The sequence below is a fragment of the Accipiter gentilis genome, chromosome W, assembly GCF_929443795.1.
Source record: "Accipiter gentilis chromosome W, bAccGen1.1, whole genome shotgun sequence".
Classification (NCBI taxonomy): Eukaryota; Metazoa; Chordata; class Aves; order Accipitriformes; family Accipitridae; genus Astur; species Astur gentilis.
This window is the reverse complement of record NC_064918.1, coordinates 27,968,454-27,982,723: the sequence shown is the minus strand read 5'-3', so window position 1 is coordinate 27,982,723 and position 14,270 is coordinate 27,968,454. Positions and strand designations below refer to the sequence as shown.

Sequence of the window (14,270 nt, the reverse complement as noted above, 5' to 3'; positions counted from 1 at the left end):
AGCACAAATTAAATTCTCATAATTTTGAATGTCTATCAGGAAGTTTGCAATGTGCTTCACAGGTCCCTCCTGTCATACAGAACCAGATGTGGGTTGTAATAGTCTATGAGCTCTTTAATAAAGGGGGCATATAATCTTTATAGGTTTGTATCCATTCATTTATAAAACTTCCAAAATAATTTTTGTGTCAAAAAAACAAGAGCCTCTTTATTTTCTAACATTTATATGCTTAAACACCAGCAATCTATTTTCTACTTGTGTTTCCTGGAAAGATAACAGAGAAAGACACTTTCTATGTTTTACGTATTTTCTCCCAAAACCAGTATTTTTGAAGTTCAATTTACTGTTTTCTGCTAAATGAATGGGTTTCAAACAGTATGCTAAGCAAAGCTTAGCAAGATGAAAATATATTAAATGGGAATTTGTACTGACAGCTGTGTACCTAGTAAAGAGAGAAACTCGGGGACCCGCTTCTCTTCCCACACAGACTGGTTTTACAGTGAGGTAACTCCATTGGCTTTGACAGGATTATTCCTGCTGAAATTGTTATTGGAAGTGGTTAAAAGCAGACTCAGGCCCATCATAACAAGATTGTTGCACCAAGAAAACCTTTGATTTATTGACCTATATGTAATTACTCCTGGAGATGTATTTGGCACAGCTCACTCACTTACAAATCCAGTCCTGCAAACACGTCCTGTCGCATAGTCACACTGACATTTCTGTATGGGTACTATGAATAGCCCCACATGCCTGCAGAATCAAGTCCCTTGTTTTGTGAACATTACAAGATAACAAGCACTCCTTACATGTTACCAATGTTTTCTGATTTTTTAGTATATACATTACTCTTGTTTATGCAAACCAAGAGGAACAGCATCTTTTGAATTTGTTCAAACAGGAACAATGGTGGGGTTTTTTTAAAAGTTTATTTGAAATAGCTTTGACAATTTTTAAATTGTCAAATTAATTAAAATTTTTTAATTGTCAAATAAAATAAAAATCCTAGCATATATGTTATTGAGCTAGCTGTCTAAAAATCAAATCTATATGACCAAAAAAACATTTTTGCAAAGCGTATATACATACTTCATGTGATACAAAAAAACCAACACACAGTAGAGGAAGTAAAAAATGTGTTTAGAAATGATCTTTTGTTTGTAATACTGTTAAAAAAGGTGCAGAACTTAATCTAACAGTGTTTCTGATTCCTTCAGGGACTCATTTCCTTAAGTTCCCCCACTATATATAGCACAAAAAAGACTGATGAAAACATTTTTGTGTTATTTAGTTTTAATTCATGTAAACGTGTTGCATTCTTGAAACACTCTTTAACCATCTTGAAGAGGAAACAAGTAGAAAAAAAAGGGAAGAAAAAGGACCTTCAAGAAAACAGGAAATCAAATAATGACTTAAACTGTAATCTTGGCATCAAATGCTTTGGTTACACAATAATGACTCTGATCCTGGATGCTCAGCTCTAAACACCCAGTTATTAAAGGTAGGCGTGTTGTAGTTTTTCCATTTAAGTTCCAACAAACAGTTCACCATCTCCCCAGACAGAGGAGGGAAAGAGGTGGCTTGCTTCCCCCCACGCCATTTCTTTTTTTTAACCTTTTTCAATAATATGGATTAATCTATATGTCTACAGGAGCAGCAGGACTCTGGAGGTGTCAGTTCACCCCTTGTGTGTACATGTTCTGCAACACAGTTGCTGAAGCACTTTCCGCTGGCACAGATTGTTCTTTTTCACCAGCATACAGAATCCTCCTTCGGCCCAGGACTCTTCCGTGGCTTCCAGAGGGCAGTGATAAGAGAAGGAGGGGAAGTTGAAGATTTGGAGAGCATGTTGTGTACAATGGAGGAAGGTTTAATTGGTCAGACAGGCAGATTTGGTTGAAGATACCATTCAGGAGTAAGTAGGAAATTTGGTTCATCAAAAGGAATTTCAGTCAACAGCATTTTTTTTCAGGAAGAAATATTGTGTGGTCCGACAGGGAATGATTTGCATCCATTTGTGAAAAGGAAAAATAGATTAGAAAGAGAATAATTAGAAAACAGTGATATTTACAGCAAAGGAGGTTTCTTTTCCCAGTTTTTATGAAACAAAAGAATAAAACAGTCAAATCACAGAAAAAGAATAAAACATTTTCAACAGAAATGCAAATCCTATAGAATGAGTTAGGTACATAATCAGTGCTTGATTGTCAGGCAGTGAAATGACACCCTCCACACCTGGTAACTTACAGGAAAAAAAAAAGACTTTATTTTCCTTGGCTACCCTAGACTGTGGTGGGATCCAGTATGGTGCACTGCAATTGTCTTATGGCCTACATGCCAATGATCCCTTCCCATGGCAATTGCACAGGGAAGAGTGGGGGAAACAGAAGTGAGATGTAGCATTCTTGGTCTTGGGCAACTACACAAGTATCCAAAGTAAGCATACAGGCCCATGAGTTGAGAAATAATGCTAGGTTGCACAATTTTGGTATAACCTCTCTGACTTGGATACTGCAGTAAAAACATTCAGTGCACAGGACCTCAATTCTGTTCAAGACTAAGTAGTTTTGTAAGACATCAATAAATCATATTTCTGTGCATTTTGCTCTAATGCCTCTTCATATCTGAATTCATATTCATCAACAGTATTTACACTAGGGGAAGAGCAGAGCATTTGCTTGCATGTGGCAAAAAAAGCGCACTATATAAAATGTCAAAGATAAAGGTGGGAATTTCAGGCATACAGACTTCCTTCACCTGAACTCTTTCTGCTGTACATAGACTAAGAAAGTAACTTCCACCCTCAGTGATATTTCTTTCTGCAAACTCTCTGGAGTCACTTGAGATTGTATGTTGTACTGTTTTTGGATGGGATAGAATTAATTTTCTTCATAGTAGCTTGTATGGAGCTACTATGAAGATTTGTGAACCAAAACAGTGTTGATGATAACATAAGGATGTTTTAACTATTGCTGAACAGTGCTTATAAAGTGTCAAGGCCTTTTCTGTTTCTCACTCTGCGCCCCCAGAGAGTAGGCTGGGGGTGCACAAGAAGTTGGGAGGGGACACAGCTGGGACAGCTGACCCCCAACTAACCAAAGGGATATTCCATACCATATAGTGTCATGCTCAGCAATAAAAGCTGGGGGGAAGAAAGAGGAAGGGGGGACGTTTGGAGTTATGGCATTTGTCTTCCCAAGTAACCATTACGCATGATGAAACCTTGTTTTCCAGGAAATGGCTAAATACCTGCCTGCTGCTGGGAAGTAGTGAATGAATGCCTTATTTTGCTTTGCTTGCACATGCAGCTTTGCTTTACCTATTAAACTGTCTTTATCTCAACCTACAAGTTTTCTCACTTTTACCCTTCCAGTTCTCTCCCCCATCCCATTTGTGGGGAGAGTGAGTGAGCGAGCAGCTGTGTGGTGCTTAGCTGCCTTCTGGGGTTAAACCATAATACATGTACAAATGAGGACAGATTTATCCTAGCATATTAAATACCAAACTGACATGTCAAATGTTTGCACTACAGTATTGAATTGCAATATATTACTGAGACTGTGGTTGCCCAAAAGCTCATAACATTAAATTGCTTTTCATTTGTTCATCTATATCTGACCTTCTCTGGACTAGTTCTAGATTACAGTGACACTTTTTCTAATGTCCTGATATGAAAAGGTCTCATGACTGGTTTACTTCTGTACCTGTAATGTGACTTTACACTGGACAGGATACTTATCAAAGTTTGAAGGCCTAAAAAAAATCAGGAGCTGTAAAGGTCCACAGAAATAGCACTCAGCCCTGCCTTTTTTTTTTTTTTTTTGTTGATAAAACTCTTATTACATCCAGATGGAGTGAGCTGGACCCAAGAGTCAATGTTAGCTTTTACTACTTTTGATGTTGGATATTTTTCACAGTTTTTAACACCAGGCTTTGTTCTGGTATGATTTTCCCATTGGACTGTACTAGTTGGATTGCATCGACAAGTAATTCACATAGCAACACGTTTAGGGAAGCATGACATTATCTAAGTGTTTGTATAACTGGGACGTTTGAAAGGAATGAATAGTAGTGAATAATTAAGCCAAACCTTTCCAGTAAGGATGATATCTTGGTTGCCTCAGAGAACTTGAAGAAAGTTCAAGTCTCTATCACAAATTGAGTGCTTCCTATTCGAAATCCTTTTTTCCTCTTGCTACCCTTTCACATCATTCAAGCAATAGTACAGATACTTAAAATAATTTTTACTTATCAGCATTTTCAGTTTAAAATGGCAAAATAGATAAATGTGATTCTATTGACAGTACACTAGGGTCTTCATATAAAAATTCTTTTGAAAGCAATGACTTTTAAAAAACAGATAAGGAAAAGTAGGTTGTTGTGGGGGGGAATTATTTTCTGAAAATTCAGGTAAAGTGTGACTAATCCTATTAATACACACTAATGTAGTTTTCTCCTTTTCATAAACCTGAAAACATTAAGAAATAATGTTGACCTCAGATCAAGAATATAACAAAAGACTGAACCAACCCAATACATATAAAAGAAGAAGCTGGAAGTGATAAAATGGATCTTTACAGAGAATAGCACTCACCATCCTTGCAGATTGTTCCCACTACACAGACACCAGTGTCTAGGTTAAAGCCACTTGGACAGCTTGTACAGTTTCTGTCTCCTTGACCACTGCAATCCAAACAGCTGGCATCACACCTGAAAGACAGCAGCAGAGGTTGGCCTTATGGCCACTCACCAAATGCAAGAGTTCCCAAGATACCTCTTGTTTACTGCAAAGGACTTGTTTGCTGTTTCCAACTGCATCAGCTGTTATAATAAATCGTAACAACAACAACCACCACCACCTACTCCTGCAACCTAGTCCTGCTTCTTTCTTCCAACCACTCTATTTACGCTTTTTTTATTAAATAGATGCATTACTATAGCATTTTGGAATTATGCAGAAGTAATCAACAAAAATATTAAATGGATTGTGTATCCATGCAAGGGATGAGCTCAAAGCCACAGGATAGAAAAGACTGGCATGCTGCCTAGTCCTTTCATCACCCTTCTGGCTGCATCATATTTTGTGTATTGATTGGGTTTTTTTGTGGAAAAATCTAACAAATTGTGATTCCGTTCCTGCCCTGAACTCAATGCAAGCCAATAATAAATTATTCCAAAGGGCCTGTAGTATTTGTTTAAGGAAAAACAACATAGAAAAAAATATGTCCCTTCCTTGTATAGCACAACCTTGTCCAAGACTTATCCACCCATTTGTACACTGAGTCAGATGAGCTATTCTGGACACCAGCCTGATATTATATTTGTGTCATGTTTGTGTCTGTGCAGCTGAACAGCTGAAATGGTCCTTATGAACAGAAATTAACCTGCAGTTAAAAATCCAAGTTTGACTTTTTTGGTTTGTTATTCAGAAACACAGCTCCTCTGCTGGATCTGTAAATTCTACATTCCTAAGCATATCTACTCAGATTCTCACTACAAGCTTTTTAAAGTGAGTGACACACATATATGCACAAGAAAAAAAACACTTTTAAAAGACCTGCATAAATATAATTGACATTAAAGCAAATAAATACCCTTTTCCTTCATTTGCTTAGTATGCAATATATTTTTCCTATTTTTTGTCAGCAGTTTTATGTTCTCATAACTATTATTTATCTTTTCGTACACAATAATAACTAATATGCTGCCAAACATTAGAGACATATATTAGCCACTGAAGAACTGATATTACCTTTTGCAGGTTTTGTATCTACTTTCAGTAGAGTGATCAAGGTAATAACCACTACTACAGGATTGCACACATCTTCCATCTTCCATAAAATAACCCTGTGTGCAGTTTATACAAGCATCTACTCCAGCACCTTAAACCAGAGAGAAAATACACTGCATTACTGGCTAGTTCCTACTATTGTCTAACAGACACCATCTCTAACTGTAACAAAATCTTATCATAATTTTAGAGGCCTTGTTCTACTTACCTTACTTCCTTTCTGCCGCTATGTATTGCAAACAGTAATATCAAGCAATAAAGATATATGGTTAGAATAAACTACATAATTTCAGAAAAAACAACATAATTTCAGTATATCTTTTTCTGAAATAATAGGATATTGGTAGTTCTAAAGCTGTCATAAACTCTGTCAATCATTCCTTTTTTCCAGAAAGAAAATGGAGGGCATGATTGGAAATTAGAATGAGATCCATTAAAAGCAAAGAAATGAGTGTATGTGCACTTTCAACTAGAAAATGTAGATTTTCATATTAGCTGAAAGTCTGCCATACTTAAAATATATTAAAGAACTACCAAGAGAATAAAGATTTTACATGTCAGGAATCATGCTGTACTGAGACTATGTATAATAAAATAAAATCAGTGGTAAAAATATAGAGGAAATAAAAAAATGCAAATAAATGTCAGGGAGGTACCTGCACACGTCGCACAGGAATGGTGACACGGTTCACATTCCCTACCATTATGATATTTTCCTTCTTCACAGTGGATAGTACATTTGGTGCCATGCAAACTAGGAAAAAAAAGCACAGTGCTTGAGCTCTGAGCAGATAACAGCAACAGAAGACAAGAAGCTCATTCACAAATCAGTAGTTCTCTTTTAATAAAAGAACAACTCAAATATTAGGGTTCACCAGCTACTTTCATTGGTCATATTTTATAAATTTAGAGATGGTAATCACTTCAAGTGGGAATGAAATGCAGTTTTGCTTATGGTGAAATACAACAGCTGTTTACAAAGTCATAGTAAATACTACCAAGTAGTAGAAGATGGAAAAAAATAAACAGTGCCAAAGAATACTGAAAAATCAGGCATGGAAAACAATTGCCCATGAGGAATTTGGCAGAGGGGCAGCACCACTGCATTAAAAAAAATGCTAAAGGACTTGTTAACAAGATCTCATGCTTGCTTCTCTTGAAAGACCAGCAGCATCTCCTGATACCATGCTACAGCACAGGCTAAGATTAGATTCACAATTAAGGTAATCACCTCTTTCTGCAATAGCAGGTTTTTTTTAAATCTCTTAACTGAATACTGGTTCTGCATAGGTTGGGAGATTTGTCAAGAGGTATTCTGCCTGCAGGCACTTTTGAGTGATAGTACAAAATAGCGAGTAACAGAAAAAAGGATAGCATAGACTCACATTTCTATGCTTCTCTCTAAGTAGCTTTCATGTTATAAGGTGCCTAGAGCAGGGGGCGGTTCTTAAGCTAGGACTTCTCTGACATGTTTGCAATCTTCTGTGGAATCTCAGCTTTCATCCAATTTAGCCATATCTCTCAAAATTCCCTGTAGCTCTAGGGAGTACCACCCAAAGCGGGTGTTAATCTTTTACTGACTGGATTGAATAAAAGTTGTGTGTGCTCAGCATCACTGGAAACTTTCAGGAGTGCATATGATCCCAGTTTGGAAAGAAAAATAGTTTAAATTAGTAATTCAACAAATGCAGCAAAACCTGCTTGATTATTATTTTTCCCCAGCCACACATCTCAAAGTACTTTACAAGGCAGGTAGAATTATCATGTTTTTTACAGATGGAAAAAACTAATGATTTGCCCAAGTTTAGTTAATGGACTAATAACAGGATCAGAACTCAAATTCAGGTCTCCCAAGTCCCATCCAGTGCCCTGCCCATAGATAATTGCCAAGAAAGAGCAGCAAGTGTTGAACAACTGGGGAATATGAAATGCATGTCCTACAAGGCTCCATTTATTTGTCACACCCACACAGTATTCTTTATAAACATTACCAAAACCAGTCTCAGCTTGCTAATATTGCCCAAGAAAACATGAAATTTGGGTTCTTCTCAGGTGTTTTTTTTCCCTTCAGTTTCTTTTTCTCTTCTCATGCAGAATAGGCTTATCTCCTTTCTTCACTGGTGCTACAAGCTAATGTTTGTGTTAGTTGAGAGGGAAGTACATAATCTCATTTCCTGAGAAATAAAGAAAATGTGGGCATAGCTTTTTTTTGAAGACACCATGTCCTATGAAGTTGCAAAGTTGCAATCTTAGAATTTCTGATATATTTTGCCTATTGTAGGAACTTCTAAATTGCTACTTTACTAATCTGATTTCTCAGATACACAGAATACCAATGCTGAGTCTGTTAAAATTCTCTAAAATCTTAATATGGATTACAAATTTAATTCCACTTTAAGGGGGAAGTAGATACTCCTATTTCACAGAGAGTGTAAATAGACTGATGTTCTGATTTGATTCCATGCTTTCATTCCCATTAGATCATACTTCCTCTTTAAAGGGTCACTTTTAAAAAATAGATATATTTGTAATAAGAATTTTTCAGGCACTTAAAAGAAACCCTAAATGCAACATAAATACAGAGAAATGAAAATTCCTTTACAAAATGTAAAGGAATCTAGCTATCGATGTTGTGGAAACAACATTCAGCTTTTACTAAGTGAAAGATGAAAATCCACTTTGAAAGAGGGTAAAAGCTCAATGTTAAAACATTCATAGAACACCTGTATTCTGAAAAAAACCCTACAGAGACTGAATACTAATTTCATATTTTTAGTGGCATAAAGCCAGCATATGACTTTCATAAGATTTTTGACCTTTGCTGCTTGGAACAAAAGATAATTCATTCATAAAGGAGAGTGAAATGCACACTGCTTCTTTGTGGACTTTATCTCTCAGTTTCAGGAATTATTAAGTCCTCCTACCAAGAAAAGACATTGTCCTGGTTTCAGCTGGGATAGAGTTAACTGTCTTCCTAGGAGCTGGTGCAGTGCTATGTTTTGAGTTCAGCATGTGAAGAATGTTGATAACACTGATGTTTTCAGTTGTTGCTCAGAAGTGTTTAGACTATAGTCAAGGATTTTTCAGCTTCTCATGCCCAGCCAGGGCACAAGAAGTTGGCACAGGACACAACCAGGGCACCTGACCCAAAGTGGCCAACGGTGTATTCCATACCATGTGACGTCCCATCTAGTTTAGGAACTGGGAAGTGGGGGGGCAGGGAATCGCGGCTCGGGGACTAGCTGGGTGTCGGTCGGGGGGTGGTGAGCAATTGCCCTGTGCATCATTTGTACATTCCAATCCTTTTATTACTACTGTTGTCATTTTATTAGTGTTATCATTATCATTATTAGTTTCTTCTTTTCTGTTCTATTAAACCATTCTTATCTCAAGCCAGGAGTTTTACTTCTTTTTCCCGATTTCCTCCCCCATCCCACTGGATGGGGGGGAATGAGTGAGCGGCTGCGTGGTGCTTAGTTGCTGGCTGGGGTTAAACCACGACAGTACGTTTTGGCGCCCACCATGGGGCACGAAGGGTTGCGATAACGACAAACCTGACCAGAGCTTGTTAAAACAAATTTGTTCCAAGCGTTCATTATGTTGATTTATGTGTTCTTAGAGTTGTTGCTCTGGTCTTTAAAGCTCTGTTATGTATCACCTCGCTTGCTGTATATAGTTCCTCTTTTACTGCTTATCATCCATGGGAGGTGGATTAAGGTTTTCACTTTGATGTATGGTATAACACTGGTTTATGGTATGATAAAGTCATCGGCTGTGGGATTAATCCAGTATTTGCACTTAGCATTGTCACCTTTATACGGCGGGAGCCATCTGTGGGAAACTATTAATAATTATACCATTTACCTTTCCTCCATGGAAAACCAGTCTATGGGTGGGGTACCTTTCTTCCCCTCTCCTTTCTCCTTCAGTCCAGTTACAATGGTGTTGGAGAATTTTGAAAAATTTGAATAATCCTGGGGTGTTGGGAGTAGCATGGTCCTAGCCCTACTGCTAGGAATTAGTGTGATGGGTTAACCATGGCTGAACACCAGGTGCCCACCAAAGCCGTTCTATCACTCCCCCATCCTCAGCTGGACAGGGGAGAGAAAATATAACAAAAGGCTAGTGGGTCGAGATAAGGACAGGAGAGATCATTCACTATTACTGTCACGGGCAAAACAGACTCAGTTTGGGAAAATTAACTCAATTTATTACAAATCAACCAGAATAGGGTAATGAGAAATAAAACCAAATCTCAGAACACCTTCCCTCCACCCCTCCCTTCTTCCCGGGCACAACTTCACTCCCGGATTTCTCTACCAACCACCAACCCCCACCAGTGGCACAGGGGGATGGGGATGGGGTTTATGGTCATCACACGTTATTTTCTGCCGCTTCACCTCCTCAGGACGAGGGCTGATCACACTCTTCCCCTGCTCCAGCGTGGGGTCCCACCCACGGGAGACAGTCCTCCACGAACTCCTCCAACGTGGGCCATTCCCACGGGCTGCAGTTCTTCACGAACTGCTCCAGCATGGGTCCATTCCACGGTGTGCAGTCCTTCAGGAGCACACTGCTCCAACGTGGGTCCCCCACGGGGTCACAAGTCCTGCCAGAAAACCTGCTCCGTGGGCTCCTCTCTCCACAGATCCGCAGGTCCTGCCAGGAACCTGCTCCAGCGCAGGGTTCCCACGGGGTCACAGCCTCCTTCAGGAACCCACCTGCTCCAGCGTGGGGTCCTCCACGGGCTACAGGTGGATATCTGCTCCACTGTGGACCTCCCTGGACTGCAGGGGGACAGCCTGCCTCACCAGGGTCTTCACCACGGGCTGCAGGGGAATCTTCGCTCCGGCGCCTTGAGCATCTCCTCCCCCTCCTTCTTCACTGACCTTGGTGTCCACAGGCTTGTTTCTCTTACATGTTCTCACTCCTCACTCCGGCGGCAGTTTCTCCCCGTCCCAACTTTTTTTCCTTCTTAAAAATGTTATCACAGAGGCGTTACCACTATCACTGATTGGCTCGGCCTTGGCCGGCGGCACGTCCGTCTTAGAGCCGGCTGGTATGGGCTCGCTCTCTCTCGAACACAGGGGAAGCTTCCAGCAGCTTCTTACAGAAGCCACCCCTGTAACCCCCCCCCCCCCCCCCCCCCCGCTACCAAAACCTTGCCAGACAAAACCAATACAATTAGCATACTTCTGAATGTGGTTCAGCTCTCGTTTAAGGTTAAACAGCTATTTAAGAAGATCACCCAGAGATCTGCCCCGTGGCTGGATAATTATGAGTGGCCGGGTGTGTGGGGTAGTATGGGCAATTACCTAGAAAAGTGGGCACCTCCAATGTTTTAGAAATTCACCCCTGAACAACTGCAGGATCCAGAAGAACTAGTAAAATATTTGGAAAAGGTATGCTGTCACCCCGGCAGCTCCAGAGAGATACAAATCACTGCAACGTGCTGGGGCCTGGCCCATGCCTATCGAGCCCTGTTCGACACCACTCAGTACCCTCAAGGGGAAGAGAAAGTCTCTAGACCTATCAACAAAACAATGAGCTCCATGGCCACCCAAACCTTGGCAATGGGTGCTGCGGCCCCTCCAGGCCTGGCAAGGAGCATTGCAGGCACCCAGAACTTGGCGACAGGCACCATGACCCCTCCAGCCCCGGCGACGAGAACTTGGGCTACCCAAACCTCAACAAAAGGCACTGCAGCCCCTCCAGCCCCGGCAATGAGCACAGCAGCTACCCAAACCTTGGCAACAAGCACTGCGGTCCCTCTAGCCCCACCGACGAGCACTGCTGCTACCCAAACCTCGGCGACAGACACTGGGGTTATCCAGAACCTGGCGAGCGATACTCCAACTGAACCAGCGGACCAAGCTGCACCAGTATCAGTTGCCCCCGTACAGAAAAAGAAATATACAAAAAAATCAGTTCGCTTAGCGAAGGATAAAGGTGAACTGGGGTCATCACGGGAAACGGAGGAAGAGGCAGAACCAGAGGTAATAACCCAGTCCCTATCCTTGAGTGAGCTGCGGGATTTTCGAAAAAATTTTGGCCGCCGTATAGGTGAGCATATTATCACCTGGCTCCTCCGATGCTGGGACAATGGGGCTAATAGCTTGGAATCAGAAGGTAGGGAAGCCAAGCAGTTGGGATCACTTGTGAGGGAAGGTGGCATTGACAAGGCAATTGGAAGAGGGACACCAGCCATCAGCCTCTGGAGGCGACTCCTGCCAAGTGTGAAGGAAAGGTACCCCTTCAAGGAAGATGTTATACGTCAGTCAAGCAAGTGGACCACCATGGAAAAAGGTATTCAATATCTGAGGGAATTAGCTGTGCTAGACACGATTCATCATGGCCCGGACAACCAACAATTAACCAACTATCCAGACGAAGTCCAATGCACACGACCCATGTGGCAGAAGTTTGTACGGAGCACACCATCATCCTATGCCAACGCATTGGCAGTAATATCCTGGAAGGGTGAAGAGGCACCAACAGTGGAGGAAGTGGCTCACCAACTGCGTCAATACGAAGAAAATCTCTCCTCCTCCCTACAAGCCTGCATTTCAGCTGTGGAGAAGCTGTCCCAGGATGTCCAACAAATCAAAGAGGATATGTCCTACTCCACACTTGTAAGGACCAATGCCTCAGATATTAGGAGTGAGCGTTCTTCTGCCCGAGAGAGAGAATATAGAAGGTACACACCGCGAGGTGCCCTGTGCTTTTACCTATGTGATCAGGGAGAGGACATGAGGAAATGGGACGGAAAACCTACCTCGGTCCTAAATGCACAGGTCCATGAGTTGTGAGGAAAAACCACCACAAAAGGGGATTCTACCAGGAAAAATGCCGCTCCAGTTTCCAAACAGAGTAGAAGGGCTGATTTTATTTCCAATCCTCTTGAAGGGACTTCTGAAACAATTTTATGAGACGTGAATACTAGATACTCTGACCAGAATTAGAGGGGCCCTGCCTCCAGCCAGGTGGAGGAAAGGGATAACCGGGTCTATTGGACTGTGTGGATTTGATGGCCTGGCACGTCAGACCCACAGGAGTATAAGGCTCTAGTAGACACCGGTGCACATTGCACTCTAATGCCATCAAGTTATAAAGGGACAGAACCCATTTGTATTTCTGGTGTGACAGGGGGATCTCAAGAGTTAACTGTATTGGAAGCTGAAGTAAGCCTAACTGGAAATGAATGGCAGAAACACCCCATTGTGACTGGTCCAGAGGCCCCATGCATCCTTGTCATAGACTACCTCAGGAGAGGGTATTTCAAGGACCCAAAGTGTATTGGTGCACTTTTGGTATAGCTGCCTTGGAGACAGAGGGCGCTGAACAGCTGTCTACTCTGCCTGGTCTCTCTCAAGACCCTTCGATTGTGGGGTCGCTGAGGGTTGAAGAACAACAAGTGCCAATTGCTACCACGACGGTGCACCGGCGGAAATATCGCACCAACCGAGACTCTCTGATTCCCATCCACAAGTTGATTCGCCAACTGGAGAGCCAAGGAGTGATCAGCAAAACTCACTCACCCTTTAATAGTCCCATATGGCCAGTGCGGACGTCTAATGGGGAATGGAGATTAACAGTTGACTATCGTGGCCTGAATGTAATCACACCACCGCTGAGTGCTGCTGTTCCAGATATGCTAGAACTGCAATAGGAGCTAGAGTCGAAGGCAGCCAAGTGGTATGCCACAACTGACATTGCTAATGCTTTTTTCTCAATCCCTCTGCCAGCAGAGTGTCGTCCACAATTTGCCTTTACTTGGAGGGGTGTCCAGTACACTTGGAATTGATTGCCCCAGGGGTGGAAACACAGCCCCACCATTTGCCATGGACTAATCCAGACTGCACTGGAAAAAGGTGAAGCTCCGGAAAACCTACTATACATTGATGCCATCATCGTATGGGGCAACACGGCAGAAGTGTTCTTTGAGAAAGGGCAGAAAATAATCCAAATCCGTTGGAAAGCCAGTTTTGCCATAAAAGAAAGTAAGGTCAAGGGACCTGCACAGGAGATCCAGTTTTTGGGAATAAAATGGCAAGATGGACGTCGTCAGATCCCAATGGATGTGATTAACAAAATAGTCGAGGATATCGAGGATCCGAGGCTCGCTATACTCCAACTGAAAAAGAGATACTGGCAATGTATGAAGGAGTTCGAGCCGCCTCAGAATTGGTTGGTACTGAAACACAGCTCCTCTTAGCACCCCAACTGCCAGTGCTGGGCTGGATGTTCAAAGGGAGGGTCTCCTCTACACATCACGCGACTGATGCCATGTGGAGTAAGTGGATTGCACTGATCACACAATGGGTTCACATAGGAAAGCCCAGTAGCCCAGGAATTTTAGAAGTGATCACAGACTGGCCAGAAGGCAAAGATTTGGGAATGTCACAAGAGGAGGACGTGGCACGTGCTGAAGAAGCCCCACTGTATAATAAACTGCCAGAAAATGAGAGGCAATATGCCC

General features: G+C 41.7%; 1 protein-coding gene across 1 annotated transcript in view; it reads right to left on the bottom strand.

The window, feature by feature from the left end:
- Positions 1-1,383: 1,383 nt before the first annotated feature.
- LOC126035513 (proprotein convertase subtilisin/kexin type 5-like) overlaps positions 1,384-14,270 on the bottom strand; it is a 326,765-nt gene continuing 313,878 nt past the window's right edge. The window contains exons 18-21 of the mRNA XM_049794175.1: positions 6,448-6,545; positions 5,753-5,882; positions 4,595-4,710; positions 1,384-1,794 (exon numbers count right to left, since the gene is read on the bottom strand). Of these exons, the coding sequence (XP_049650132.1) occupies positions 1,679-1,794; positions 4,595-4,710; positions 5,753-5,882; positions 6,448-6,545 (460 nt within the window). The 3' untranslated portion in view covers positions 1,384-1,678. The remainder of the gene's footprint in view (positions 1,795-4,594; positions 4,711-5,752; positions 5,883-6,447; positions 6,546-14,270) is intronic.